General features: G+C 50.7%; 1 protein-coding gene across 1 annotated transcript; it reads right to left on the bottom strand.

The window, feature by feature from the left end:
• Positions 1-8,446: 8,446 nt before the first annotated feature.
• ATOH1 (atonal bHLH transcription factor 1) lies at positions 8,447-12,088 on the bottom strand. The gene has a single exon (XM_083460231.1). It carries the CDS (start codon positions 11,878-11,880, stop codon positions 10,852-10,854), a length of 1,029 nt encoding a protein of 342 aa, XP_083316357.1. The 5' UTR covers positions 11,881-12,088; the 3' UTR covers positions 8,447-10,851.
• Positions 12,089-15,320: the final 3,232 nt, after the last annotated feature.

Below are 15,320 nucleotides of genomic sequence, written 5' to 3'. Positions count from 1 at the left end.
ACGAAGAGTCGGACACGACTAAACAACAACAAGCGCCTTTAAGTCAGTGGAAGCCACTCTTGGGCAATCGCGCACAGATTCAGTCTCTGCGTTTCCAGCAGCCTCACTGGGGATGGAGTTGGTGGGATTTGTAGTCCAACAACTTCCTGAGAGCCGCAGGTTTCCCCATTCCATTAGTTATAAGTGCGACTTCATAATACGCTCAGCCAGCCCTGCTGTGTTCGGGGCCCCACGTGCTCATTCTGCGGAATTGGACCCTAGACCTCGTACTCGGTATACCTTTAAAGCACATTCCAAGCACATCCCTCCTGCAAATAATTATGGGAAGTGTAGTTTACCCCTCACAGACCTGCAGTGTCCAATATCCTTAGCAAACTACAGTACCTAGAATTCTTGGGCGGGAGGGGGAAGAATGTGAATTAACAACCGTCTTGCTTGAAAATAAATAGGGTCAGTGTGAAAACCACTTCCAAAACACTTCTGCTTTAGTTAGAATACACTTTGGTTCGTATTTCTTAATATTTGAGAGGCTTGGAGTACCGTGAAGCGAACTCTTCCACACATAGGAGCCAACTGCTAGGGTCCGAGGACCCTTCAGCCCCACCCCAATAAAAAATTTGAGGGGACAGACCCTCCCCCCAACAAAGTTGATGGGCATTGCCATTCAAATGGTGTGTGCGGCCGTGTCTTGTGATCGATTATGTGGGGGGGGGGCTGATCTGCCCCCCACAAAAATATTCATTCAACTTGGCACCCCTGCCAGCATACAAATCATCCTATTTAAATTAACCTTTCGGATTACCGGCTAGATTTCTAAAACAAAACAAAAAAAAACCAAACCAGCGTAGTTATGTCAACTCAGATCTGAGACCCACTGAGATCAATTGGGCTTTCTATTAGGTGACTGTGTATCGGATTGCCGTGTTAATGGATAGAATATAAACGCTGGAAAATTCCACCAGGGAGTCCTACCTTTTAAGTTAAGCCTTCCCCGCCCACTAAGATCATAAACTTCCCTCTCGGCTAGTACAAACCGCAGAAACGTGCTCCGATCGATAAACCCACCCTGGGTTTCACGCCAATACAAAGCTTCCCCCAACTCATTTCACACTCCCATGCGTAAGTTCCGCTCGGCCAAGTGTTAACACCCCCCGCCCCCCAACACGCTCTGCCTCATCGATTGAAAAGTGAGACACCACTTTAAAAACGAAACAGGAATCCATCCTTTACCGCTGCGGTCCGCAGTGAGAGAAGGCGCACACAAGCACTTTGGGGGCCGCAAGTCTATGCACCCTTACATAGGAGTAAGCTCCGTCGAACTCATTGGGAAATATTTATGGGTAGTCAAGCATAAGACTGCACTGTTCGTGTCAAACTGGAATCCCCGATCCTATATGCACGCTTACTCGTGTAAGTGGAAGGAGGGAAAGTACCACCTCTGATGTCACAGTAGGGGGGATAGCGTTGTCTCTCGGGTCGCCATTGGTCCATTATCTGCATATCGGATGAATGCGCTTTTCTCAGTCATCCACCCAGTGGCGTAGCGTGGGTTGTCAGCACCCGGGGCAAGGCAAGTAATTTGCGCCCCCTAACCAGTGGATTTGCGCCCCCTAACCCGTGGATTTGCGCCCCCTAACCCTAAACCCCAGATGTTGCGCCCGGTGCGGCCGGCCCCCCTGCACCCCCTACGCTACGCCACTGCATCCACCAAATACGTTAAGCAGAGGAAGAGGGAGATCATGGAAGGTTAAGGGTTAAGCTGTCGCTCTTATTTCGGGGGGGAGAATCATTTCATGATGACCAAGCAATGTCACGAAAGTAACGAGCAAACGTTTGAGTCACCCGGAACTCTTAATCAGGCAAGCGGGGTGCAGTGGGGAGAACATAGAAAGGTACGATGGTCCAGGAAGTCCAGCATCTGGTTCTCACAGTGGCCACCCAGTTGTCCTCAAAGAGGATCCGGAGCACAATAGTGCTCTTCCTTCCTGTGGTTTCCAGCAACTGGTATTCAGAAACATGGCTGTCTCTCTGACCCCGGAGCATGACCACCGTGGCTCGTAACCGTGGCTAGCAGCCTCACCCTCCACGAAATTGCCCAATCCTCCTTGAAAGCCATCTAAGTTGGTGGTCATCTCTGCATCTTGTGGCAGCGAGTTCCACATGCGATGCGTGAGGAAGTACTTTCTTTCGTCATGCAACGTTCAGCTGCATCAGATCACGTGCCTGAGTTCGGAGAGTTAGGAGAGAGGGAGGGGATACTGTCTCCATCCGCTTTCTCCGTAACGTGTAGAATTTGATACACTTCTATCCAGGCACTTCTCACTCGGCTTTTCTCTGAACCAAACAAGCCTCAAAGGGGTTCGCTTTCCAAGCAAGTGTGCATAAGACTGCAGCGTCATAAATAACATAAGAAACTGACTTATACCGAGTCCGACCATTAGGCACCCTAGCCAGCGTTGTCTGCATTGACTGGCAGTAGCTCTCCAGGCAAAGGGTCTTTCCCAATGCTGCCTATAGGCATGGGCGTGGCCAAGGGTGGGGGCAGCTGCCTCCCCAATCAAGTAAATAAATAAAATACTTAACTAACTGACCAACTGCATCACAGATATTTCGGTTCTCCCCCCCCCCCCAAAAAAAAACCCCTGTCCCCACTACAATAAATCCTGGCTACTCTCATGCCTGTAAGTGCCTAGAATCGAACCTATGATTTTCCGCATGCGAAGCACATGCCCGACCACTGAGCTATTTGGTCCTTCCCTCGAGGAAGCCTGTCCTAATTTCAAGCCCCAAAACTAACCCAAACCAAAACCCAACAAAACCTTCAATATCCCGTGCGTAATTTACTTGAGAGACAACTGAGCTCGGCGAGACTTCTGAGTATTTGGGCAGTAAGTTTCAAATGAAAAAGAATAGAAATGCAATGATTTAGGACTGCAGCGCCAATACGCTTAAAGTTTTGGTTTTATTATTAATATTAGTATATGTTTTAATATCGCCATGATCTTTAAGCACACCGACGCTGCAGTTTCTTACTTGGGAGTAAATTGCATCAAAAAGAATGGGACTTCTTTTGAGAAAACACGACCAGGACTGCAAATCCCACTGACGACTCCGGAGAGGAGAGCGAAACGCCTGCTCTGCCTCCCCACCTCCGGAGAACTTCGCCCGCATCGCGGTGCGGTAACTTTCTTTCTAACGCTCTCCGCCCCCGCCCCGCCGGGATCCTTGGAGGCGCTTCCCAACCCCAAACCCCATTGATTTCCAAGGAGCTGCTTCCCAGCTGATGTATTTGGGAGGAGGTGCCAATGACTTATTAAAGCCACACCGTGCCCTCGCCTTTGTTTCGCTCCGAGGCGCTATTAAGCATGCTTGGCGCGGGCGCATAACTGATTCCTTTGCGCCCAGTCTCTTGGATACTAGGGGGCTGACTTGGGAAGGTAGAAGCTAATTGCTAATAATGGAGAGAAAGGAACCAGCCAGCATCGCGGGAGTGGTCCGGCATATGGCGAATGAACGGCCTCCAACGCTCAATATTCACGTTTCCAAAATATTAATGAGATTAGAGCAACCTGCAGCTACGCGTTACAGCTTGTAAATGGGGGAACAAGCGGGGGGCAGGGGGAGGAGAGGGGGAGTGACAAAGGCTTGTTATGCAAAGGCCGGAACAGAACCTCAGAGTGGAAAATGTGTGTTGGTTTTCCCTTACACCCAGTGCCCGTTTAAAGATATAATTAAGAGAATTAAATGTAATGAACTCCCCCGCTCCCGCAACCAGGGAGCGATGCATCTTTGCAACAATTCCGTGAGGTCCGTAAGGCTGACAGGTGCCAAGTAACTCAGCGAGCCTGACGTGCGTGCTCTTCAACTAAGCTTTTACTCAGAGTAGACCCATTGAAAATAACAGACATGACTAAGCTAGGGTCATTCTTTTATATGGGCAGGGTCCGCTGTGAGAAAAACCTCGTTGACGACCAGCCGCTATGATCCTAGATCCTGCGATCCTAAATTGTGATCCTAGCCTCATAACTTTATTTTATTATTTCTTTACTGTATTTAGTCCACTTACATCCCCCCCGCCCTCCATGGAGGTCAAGATAACCTATATGGTTCTCCCCTTCCTTATTTACACCCCACGAGAGGCAGGGCCGGGGTCACCTTCATGGCTGAGTGGAAATTTAGACCCAGGTCTCCCAGATGCTAGTCCAATGCTCTAACCACTGCACCACACTCAGTTAGCATGTATTTGTTCAGTGTTGTCGAGCGCAAACTGAGTAGCGTGTTGGGAACCAGGACTAAGACCTTTCCAAGTCCAAGCTTAAAATGTTCTTGCTCCAATGGAAGCAAAGCCCCGTTTAAGGAGCTTTCGCCTTTATCCTGAGGGCTTTTACCCTTAAAACAAACAAACAACAACAACCCCGTTATGTTCAGTAGAGCTTACTTCGTGGAAAGTATGCATTGGGCTCGTTTATGGGGGCGGTATTTGTTTATTTGCCTGTTTTAAACCTAACCTTCCTCCTGCCAGACTTAAAGCAGGGGCCACTTCAGTGCAGCTAAGGCTGCGATCCTAGACACACTTAACGTTAACCAACGGGATAAAATGGAGCTTTCCACTGAGTCAATATGAACTTTCTAGTCAAGGATTTGTGTGCTTAAGGCTCCCATTGAAATAAACGTGAGTTGGAATGATTTAATTGATATCAGGGTCATCTGTCTCCCTCGCTCCCAACGCGAGAGGATGCTTGGGAAGGTTCCAAGTGAGATCCACTTTGGGATTTGGTTGCTTTTAAAAGCACCGCTATAGAGTTCTATGGGCTTACAAAGCCCGATCCTATGGACATCTACTCAGAAACAAGTCCTACTGAGTTCAAAGGGATTTGCATCCTGAGCCTATGCCTGTCTACTCAGAAGCAAGTCCTACTGAGAGTAGCTGAGTTCAAAGATATTTGCAGCCCGATCCTAGGCATGTTCACTCAGAAGTAAATTCTAAGGGATTGATAGTCCGATCCCAGGCATGCTTACTCAAAAGTAAGTTCAAAGGGATCTGCAGCCGGATCGTACCTATACAGGCTTACTCAGAAGTAAGTCCCGTCCCCCGGGTTCCATGACACGCACACCCGCTGCCAAGCGTGCCTAGGATCGCAGCCTGTGTTTAGACTCGGTGCAGGAGGTGTTTTGTCCGGGAGAAGCAGCGAGGCAAGCCCAGCCGGGCGACCTGGCGGTCCTCGCTGAACTTTTCACCTTGCCCAGGGACGGTGTCACCCGCTCCGTCAACAACCCCCGGGAGCTGCCGGGCGAGAGTGGCTCGCCGCTCACCGGCAGCAGCTCCGGGGTTCCAAGTAACCCGAAGATGGCCGATGTTTATCTCGGCCCCGGCGAAGGCGGCCGCGCGCCAAAGGTTATCAAGGGGGCAGGTGCTTTGTTACGCGGCGGGAAAGTGACACTCTCACCTGCTCGCTTCCTGCGCGGGCTGCCGCGGCCGCCTATCAGGACCAGGAGCCACGAGGCGAGCCCCCCAGGAGCTACTCCGCTCCTTGTCCAGAGCTGCCGGCTCCCGGGGGGGGGGAGGGGGCAGGAGAAACGAGCAGCCCGAGAAAGGAGAGACTGGCAGGCGAGGGAAGTGGGCGGGATGGGGGGGGGTACTTCGCAAAAGCTGCTGTCCTCCCCAGCGGGACTTCCTTCCGAGTGAACCTGCGCTAGGGATTTGCGCTGAATCTGCTGCGGAAAACTCACGTGAGATTGGAGAGAGCCGAATCTCTCCAAACCGAATCTGAGCAGAACAACATTCACCACGCATGTGGTTCCTAGCAACTGGCATTCAGAGTTATACTGCCTCAGACAGTGGAGATAGAATATCCACTTTCTATGCCATGCGTAATTTTGTGCGCTTCTATCACGTCGCCTCTTACTCCTCTTCTTAAAGGAGAGCCTCTCCACCCCCTTGATCGTTCGGGTTGCCCTTTTCTGAACCTTTTGCAACAATAGCCTTTTTGAGTTGAGGCGACCAGAATTCTATAAGAGTATTCCAAGTTACAAGGGGCAATTTGGGAGAGAAAAGGGGCTCTTGCCTTCATAGCCTGCTGGTGCGCTCCTTGGAAGCTTTTATTTGACCGCTGTCGGAAGAAGAGGGTTGGATAAATGCCCCCGCCCCCAGCTGTCAGCCAGCAAGTCTCTCCTGTTGAGAAATTATACACCACCTTACTCAAGAATGAAGTCCAGTTTCAAAATAAAAACATTCATGGAAACAATATAAATATACCCCTGGCTTAAACCAACAACAACATTTGCCCCTCGTGGGATTGTAATGGGTATCGGTGGAGAATGGGATCCCACAAACTACTGAAGGGGAAGTATTTTAGGGTATCTAGATGCTGAATTGGTTTAAGATAAATGCTCCATCGCTACTGGCGACCCCTGACACACTTCCTTGAGATTATTGCAAGATTCATGTCGGTAAGGAAAGTATGAAGTGTCTAGTACTAGGGCACGAAATGTATTATACTCCTAATAATATTTAACGTTTGTGTAGAGCTTTTAAGCGTTCCATGCGCTTCGCGAGCATGATCGAGTTGCCATGATTATCACAACCCCGCAAGTATTATTGACACCACCATTTCCCATTGCGGCTGAGAGAAAGTGGTTTGCCTCTAGTCACCTTGTGACATAAGGGCAAAGGGACATCCCTTCGTGTGTGAGAGGCTATAAAACGACGTGTTATACAACGTGTTCTTAAGCGCTTACGTCCTTCTCTGTCCTGGAATTACCGGTACTTCCCTGTTTGCAGTTACGCAGAGTGCAGGCGGCTGTACTCTGCGCACCCTCAGAGGCACTCCTGACTTAATAATTATTTCGAATGCTTCAGAACTGAAGTTCTGGCGCTGGAATCTGGTTAAGAGGCTCAGCCTTGCTTTGTGAGGTTCACGTTAAGCCTTCCCACAGCAGTCTAGACTAAGCGGGATCGGGCAACTAGTAAAGTTCTGGGATGACCACGTTGCACCTCTGTTGGCTTAAGGCTTCCCAAATAATCTCTTTTCAGTAATAAATGCGGGAGTTTAGGTTGAGGCTAGCTAGACAGGGAGCTGCATTGTCGCGTCCTCTTCCATAGCGTAGCCGGAAGAGTTAAGGCCATTCAGGTCTTGGAAAAATGTACGCTCGAAGGGTATCGCCCGAGCTATATCTAAAGTTTAAATTATTTTGCTCCGGATTCCGGAGTTCAGCATACCTTCCTATCGGGACATAAGACGCTCAACGTGTTTATAGTTCGGGGCGTTCAATTTATTTTGCGATTCATATTTCGCTAAATGTGGGAAGGGCCGAGAGAACCAGCCAGGTATAGTTGCTTTGATCTCACAGGAGCGGAGGAAAGGCTAGCTATGAATGTAACAAGAACCAGTCATCTGGCATAATAAGTGAAGTTCGAATCCACGCATTTCCCTCCCCTTCCCGAGCAAACGCATTCACGTCTCCAAACATAACCCCAGTTGTCCTAAAAACTTTTTTCTTGGAAGTAAAGGAGCGAGCTCCCGTCTGCACGGTCATCAGCTGGTAAGTCGTCTGTTGGAAATAGTTCACGCGTTCTGCTGAGGCTCAGTGACTGATGAAACCCAGTGTTGAACAGGCCAATGAATCAGCCCAGTGGAATTTGTTTCCAAACAAGTAAGGCTTCAATTCTGCATCTACCTACTTGGGGACTTATGAGTAGATGTGCATAGGACTCAGCTGTGCATAAATGGCTTACACTGCATATACATAACTCTACTAGGTTAAAGTAAAAGAGCATCGTGAGAGTCAGCGAGGGCGAAACCAGTGGGATATAGAGGATTAATATGACTGGGACTAAGGTAATCACCGGTTTGAACGCGACTGCTCCCGTTCAGCAGGTGCGTGAATTGTGAAGTAGTCCTGTTGTGATGTCATAGAACAATAGGGTTGAAAAAAGGAGCTTCTCGATTTAACGAACTTTCACCTAGCAAGCAGGCCATTGGCCTGTCTAGCTCGATATTGTGGCTCAATATTGTCTGCACTAACCGGCAGCGGCTCTCAAACATGGGGCATTCCCACCTTACCGGAAGATGCCGAGAGCTGAACCTAGGACAATGTATGTGATCTGAAACTAATATATTACCCTTTCTCGATTACTCTGCAATGTACAATGTAATGGCATTTCTGGAGTAGAAGGTGTGAGAAACCCCTTAGTAAACGTGTTCCTGAAATGTCTGTGCTAATGTATTTCAGACCGAGGCATTTGCGAGGAATTGCGCTGACCTCATATTATCATTACTTATTATTAATAGCGAACCATCGGTGCAGACGCGCTTTATTATTTGACAAGCGGAGGGATCCTGCTGAGGGGCAAATCATTCTCTGAAGCAAGTCTCCTCGAGACTTACCCGCACGTTATACCGTTTCCTGTAAAGACGCACCTCAACAAAAGTTGTTGCTTTTAAAACTTTTTTTATTTGTTCTTTCTCTCTCTCTCTCAAAAAAGTTACATAAACAATGGCAGCTGAATTTGTTAAAAAATAAACGGATCGTGTAAAAAGTCGTTTGGTTTAAAAAAAGATAAAACAGAACCAGTAGCAAACATCCAGTAATAAATAAACAACCTGTCGCTAAAACATCACAAAAGCAAATGAAATGGACATAAATGTTTGACACAACAAACAAAAATGGTAGTTTCCCGCGTTCCCCTCCCCCCCACCCCATGCTGTTTGCAAATGAGTTTAATAATGACGATTAGAGACATGGCTGAGTTCGACCTTGGTATATTAATCCAATTGGCAGTGAGTCGCTTTTCTTTTGGAGCCGCGTCTCTCAGTCTCCACTCCCGGCGGCTTATAAAGTGCTTGCGCCAAATCCCACCTACAGAAGACGCCAACATTCGGTTTGGATGAACGTTGAGGAAAAGCTAAGCAGGATACAAACAAAAATCCGCTCCCCCTATTTACAGCCCGGGAAGAAAGGGATACCCACGAACGCTGCCCTCTCCACCGGTCCTCCTCGTTTGCACTCAGAATTTGTATAGCGACTCTGTATTCGGGATGCTTTGCAAGCGGCCAGGTTGCAAGGAAAGGTACTTGCCTTTTCGCTAGCAAAAGCCAAACACCCCTTGGGCTGACGGGGACATCGGGGCGGATGGCTAGAAGGCAGGTCCGCCTAGGGACCCCTCGCTCCGGAGGAATTCCACGGAGGGCGCTTGATCCCAAGCGAACTCTTTTGGAAGGAAGGCTGCAGTCATGAGCGCACAAGAGCCCCACTGAACACGCTGGGGGACTGCTTATGTAACTAAGCGCGGAAGTAGATTGATTTACATCAAGGGGGATTCCTTGCAAGTACATGTAGCGAGGACAAAACAGCCCTGCGTTTGGGAAGGCGGAGGAGCGCACACAAAGTCGGTGGACCCAAAAGAACCGACAACCAAACTCAGACCACTAGTATAGCCACAATCTTCAGGATCCCCAGGGAAGCTTGTGGGACGGATGCAGCGAGGACTACAACCTCGAAACTGTGCCCAATTCTATCAGCTGAAGTCACTTCAAAGCGAAAGGCTAATTTGCCGTCTAGTTCAGATGAAGGGTTGCAATGAAACTGAATGGAGCCTTGTTGATTGTAATGAGAGTCACAAGCACACTTCGTGGCAGTATTAAAAAGAACAATTAACATCTACTTCCGAGCAATTGTGCTTAGAATGAAGCTGAATGAGATCTATATCCAAACGTCAAAGGACAGAGTTCTCGCAGCTCCGACCCTAAATGCATTTACCTGGAATTGTTTAGTTGATCTCAGTTAATATACTTCCAAGAAACGATGGTTAGGCTTTCAAATGGGACAGCTCATTCCTCTGCATTACTACTGAGAAATAAGCCCCGCTGAGTTCATTTTGGATTATTCTCAGGCAAGTTGCTGTAACGTTACAGACTATGTCTACTTGGAAGTAAGCGTCGTTGAGGTCAACGGGCTTTACTTCCACGTACAGTGGTACCTCGGGTTAAGAACTTAATTCGTTCTGGAGGTCCGTTCTTAACCTGAAACTGTCCTTAAGCTGAGGTAGCACTTTAGCTAATGGGGCTTCCCGCTGCTGCCGCAGCCGCGCCACCGCGCGATTTCTGTTCTCATCCTGAAGCAAAGTTCTTAACCCGAGGTACTATTTCTGGGTGACGTGAATGTCATCTGGAGACCGAAACTTACTAGGGAGCGATCCCAAGTGAACGCTTTGGAGTTTACATGCAAGGAACCCTCGAGGAGCTGTCCCCAAAAGCAGTGCTTAATTTAGGATGGGTACAGTCCATTGTCCCAGAATCTGCAATCCGGAATCTGTTTTACTCTCTCTGGTGAAGTATATGCAACTGATTCCAGCAGGAAAGGGGAAGCCAAATTTTAAAACTAGAAAAACAAACCAGGTTACATTCAGTACCAATATCGGCTTCTAGAAAATCGCTTAAAAGCTAAGATCCGAAGCACAGTTGCTTGGAAGAAAGCCCCCTTTGCTTGCTTGCGAGAACAGCAACCACAGTGCTTTACGAATAGAGTTCACGAGAAATCATGGTTCAAAAGCTTTCCCTACCGTTCTAGACCTGCGCAGGGTAAATGGCTACTTCTAGAAAGAGAAGTTAAGGAGAGTCCCCCCCGCAGGTTTCCAAAGCTTTCTAAGGCTGGCGAGGTGAGTCCGTCAGAGCCTGCGACACGCGTCTGTTTGCCCCCACATGCCCAGGATCCTGCCCTGTTCACGCCAGCAACGTCTTTCACAAGCCGTCTGACAAGCAGTCCTCCCCCCGCATCCCCGGTCAGCTTCAGGGTCGGCTTGACTGGCAGCCGCCGATCTCACCTATCCCTCCCTGCCCGACTGACGCGCGCCTAGCTGGCCTCGTCAGAGTCACTGTAATGGGATCGGGGCGAGAACTCCCCATCGCTGCGATGGGCCGGCGGCGAGGGTTTCCTCCGCTCCTGCTGGGGCTGGCCCGACGGCGGCAGGAGCTGCGCCGGCGAGGGGGCTTTCTGCCCCAACTCCGTGAACGAGGGGAAATGCAGCGGGTCCAGTTGCACCGAGAAGCCTCCTCCTCCTGCCCCGCCCCCAGCCGGCTGCTCTTGGGGGAAACGCGTCCGGCAGTGTCCCGAGGCCTGGGACCTTGGCTGTTGCTGCAGAGCGCCCCCTACAGGCGGGGTGCAGGGCGCGCGCTCGTAAGTCTGGCTGGCGGGGGCGCCGTCGGCTGGAGGTGGGCTGTGCAGCAGCTCGGCCAGCGCGCTGATGTAGATCTGCGCCATCTGCAGCGTCTCGTACTTGGAGAGCTTCTTGTCGTTGTTGAAGGAGGGGATGACATTGCGCAGCTGGTCGAAGGCGTGGTTCAGCCCGTGCATCCGCCGCCGCTCGCGGGCGTTGGCCGCCAGGCGCCTCTGCTTCTGCACGCCGCTCACCTGAGGGCCCTGGCGGAGCAGACCCCCGCCGCCGACGGGGCAGGGCGCGCGGGGCCGCGTCGCCTCCGCGTCGCCAGGGGTGCCGCCTGCCTGGTGGTGGTGATGGTGGCGACGGTGGTGCTCCTGCAGAGCGCACAGCTTCCCCGACCCGCCGCTCCGGCTCCGGCTGCCGCCGCCCAAGTGCTCGGCCGCGCCTGCCTCCAAAAGCTCCTCGTCGTCCTCGTCCTCCTCCTCCTCGTCGTCTTCTTCCTCATCGTCCCCCTCAGCTGCTCCTGAGAGCAGGTACCTGGGCGACGAGGTGACCCGGCCTGGGCAGCAGATGCCCAGCCAGGCTGAGGAGAAGCCGCGACTTGCCGCCGTCGCCTCCTGTCCCAGCAGAAGGCTGTCTTCCAATGGCTGCTGCTGGGAGCCCAAATCCCTGCCGCCTTCGCCCCACTCGCTGGGCGCAGCCACGGCGCGCAGGTGGCTCATAGCGTCTGCGAGGGTTACCTCAGCGCGAGAAGTCGCCGCCGTCTGACCTGCTGCACGCGCCCTTTGCGCTCTCCCCCTCAGCCCGGGACGAACAGCAAGTGCTTCAGGAGCCCTGTCTAACCCTGCGACGCGCGCTCATACATAAGGGAGGAGGGAGGAAAATAATAATAATAGTAATAAAAAAGCACACATATACAGACACACGGCCCGCCAACAACTAGGCTTCTCCGGTTGCGGAGGGCGCTGCGCCCCCTTTAAAAAGCGGCACGCGCCGGGGTCCCCCACCCTCTCCACCTCCTCCTTCCCCGCACACACCCCTCCTCGGCGCCCCACCCTCCACCTCCCGCCCTCCTCGCGCCAGTCGCGTGTCGGCTCAGCCATTGGAGCGCGCGGGGCCTTGTCGCGTGCGGGCAGCCAATGGGCTAAAGCGTGAAGGTTGGGTGTTTGTTTGGGCTTTCTTTCTGTCTTTCTGTCTTTCTTTCTTTTGGCCAGCGCCGGAGTAGAAGGCGCGGGCAAGGGAGCAGGAGGAGGGCGAGGACGGAGGGAAAGAAGGAAACAAAAAGTTGATATACAAAGGACGGAATACCTGAGTGTCTCTAAGTAACAGTTGCTGTCCCGCCAACAATAAGGCGCGCGTTTTTATAGCAGGCAGGGTATTGCTTGTGCGTGCCTGTGAGGGAGAAACTGAGGGAATGGCTGAGCAGGAGTTACATATACCTGCAGTCACGCGGCACCCCGGGAGTGTGTGTGAGGTAAAAGTGTGCCAACTTGTGAGGAAGGGAAAGGCAAGCGGGAGGGCGCGTGCCTAGAAAGGGGTCCGTGCGAGCGCAGATTTCCTGGGTCGCCTAAACTGGCTGGGACGTGGTTTTTGGACGCCTGCTGGGGACCCTGCACCTCAGAGCTCTCCGAAACCACGAGCTGCCTTTGGTTTTGCGACGCCATTGAAGCGGCGCTTCTCCCATTGCCTTCGAGGGGAGAAGGGGGGATACCCCTCGAAACCCCCTTCAAAGGCATTGGAATTGCAGTCAAGAAAGGTGGGCGAGTCACGTGCAACTCGAGACGCCCTTTCTTTGAGAGGATTTACACCCCAAAGTCATGGGTAGATCCTGTTGGGGGTTTTTTTTTCTTTTGGCGCCGGATTGGTCCAGCCTCTGAAGGTGTGAGGAAAAACTTCCTCGCAAAGCGCAGAGTCGGCTTTGCCAGAAAGAAGCCTTCGGCTCGGAGGCAGCTGGTGGCGGCTTCTTCGCCGGGCAGCGCGCGAGTGGTGCGCCCTCGGGAAAGGCTGCGCTTTGCAGGACGGAGCCGAGGCGCGTGCGGGAAACTGAGCGCCCCCCGGGGACTAAATCGAGCTCTCTGGGCATCTCGGCGGCCAGCTGGCTTGGGCAAGCGGCGGAGCTCGCTAGACGCGCAAATCGAGAGAGGAAACCGAGGTCGAGATGGCCCTGAAGCTCAGCCCACACAGAGATAGAAGAAGGTCGCTCCTGGCTCGCCTCTGCGCGGGGTCACCAAGGCATTTTGCGCGCGCTTAGAAAGCGCAATTGGCTACAGAGGGGCTTACTTCTCAGTAAACACGCAGAGGTTTATGGTGCACTGTTGGCCCACGCGGAACACTGCCGAGTGTCTACAGCTCTGAATGCTTGTACTTTATAGGTCTGCTAAGCACCAGCATAACCCAGGGTGCTCCCTCAAGGGGACATCGAACAAGAGGGATGTACACGAACGGATTCTAAACTTATAAAGATCCCGTCGAAATCAGTAGTATTAACATCTCCGGCATTTGGGAGTTTAGATAATTTGTAGTATTGCGGTAGTATTTTGGCTCTGTGGGTGTGCTCTGGGTCAGTGGAGATGTCTTTATTCCCCAAATTAATGCTATTTTTTAATTATTATCTTCCAAGAGGGGTGAGTTGGGGAGAGAGTGTCAGGACCCAACCACCTGAGGGAGTAAACCCTGCTTGAGGTAATACCTGCAACCCATCTCATGCACCTATCAGCCTCTGTCAACTGAGCCATCAAGGTGAGGCAAAAGGTTTGAACCAAAGTACCCTCTAGGGTTTCCCCTCCAGACAGGATAAAAAAACCTTTGTATGTCTGGCACAGGGAAACATACACAAATGCAGTAGCTATTTGTGTTCCTCTTAGGAGATTATAGTCCTTGGCAGAAATGAGTAGTTCAGGAGAGTGGAGCACTGGCTTTTCATTACACTGGGATGCACTCCTGCTTAATTATCTTGATATATCAGAAGGCCCTGCATGTCAGCATTGCTTACAAGAATACCAGCAATCAGCACATGCAACGTCGGGTCTGCACAACATAAGGCTTGTAGGGTAGACTGGTTGCAGCCCTCTGAAGAAGTTCCAGGTATCCACCATTTGAACTATTTTCCAACTTGTCTTGTGATTACTTCAATAGAGGGCCTCTCAACTCCAGCAGAAGTAAGGATGGGAGAATGCTTGCATCCATGGTCCTGCATTCATCTTCTATGGTACCTCCTGGAGTTGATTTCAAATCCACCCCAAGATTGTGAAGAGCCTAACAGCATGCTAAGATTGTAAATTGTGGGAAGAGAAAGTTTGTCCTAGCCTAGGAGGAAACAGGAAGTTCCGACTGGCTGGTCCAAACATGTCCACTCTAGGAATGTTGTATTTGACTGCTCTGTGTTTCACATTCCAGAGAAATGCTATACCAGTACAGTGGTACCTCGGGTTAAGTACTTAATTCGTTCCAGAGGTCCGTTCTTAACCTGAAACTGTTCCTAACCTGAAGCACCACTTTAGCTAATGGGGCCTCCCATTGCTGCTGTGCCGCCAGAGCACAATTTTTGTTCTCATCCTGAAGCAAAGTTCTTAACCCGAGGTACTATTTCTGGGTTAGTAGAGTCTGTAACCTGAAGCGTATGTAACCTGAAGCATATGTAACCCAAGACACCACTGTACAGTAGCTGACAGTGATATTGTCTAGCTACAACTTCCTGAAGCACAGGACACGGGACACAGGCCTAATGTTGGATGGAAGCCTCAGTGCAATAGTTCACAATTCTCAGTTCAGAAGTTCACAGACCTGAGGGCTACGTTTACATAATTATTAACACAGGGAAGACATTACTTCTGTATTTACTACCAGATAATGTATTTGCAATAGTGCTTATTTTGAACTCATCTGTTAACCCTCCTTTTCCTTCCTGCTCTTATAGAATGCTCTCTTTTACTCTGGGTCCTGGATCTTCTGCTCCCCCCCTTAAAAACCCTTTTTACTTTGCTTACAAGATGTTTTTACTTTGCTTACAAGATGATGGCTTTCCTTCTGAAAATCAGCATAGATTTGAGTACATATAAATAGTACCTGCAATCGTGTGTCATGGTTCAGTGCCCTGAGTTCTTTTTAAGGACCTAGCAACATCTCTGTTGGCTCTTTAGGAATGCTGAACCAGTGATAGGTG

Source organism: Podarcis liolepis (assembly GCF_965112155.1).
Source record: "Podarcis liolepis genome assembly, chromosome: 9".
In the NCBI taxonomy this organism is placed as follows: Eukaryota; Metazoa; Chordata; class Lepidosauria; order Squamata; family Lacertidae; genus Podarcis; species Podarcis liolepis.
This window is presented reverse-complemented; position numbering and strand designations above follow the sequence as displayed.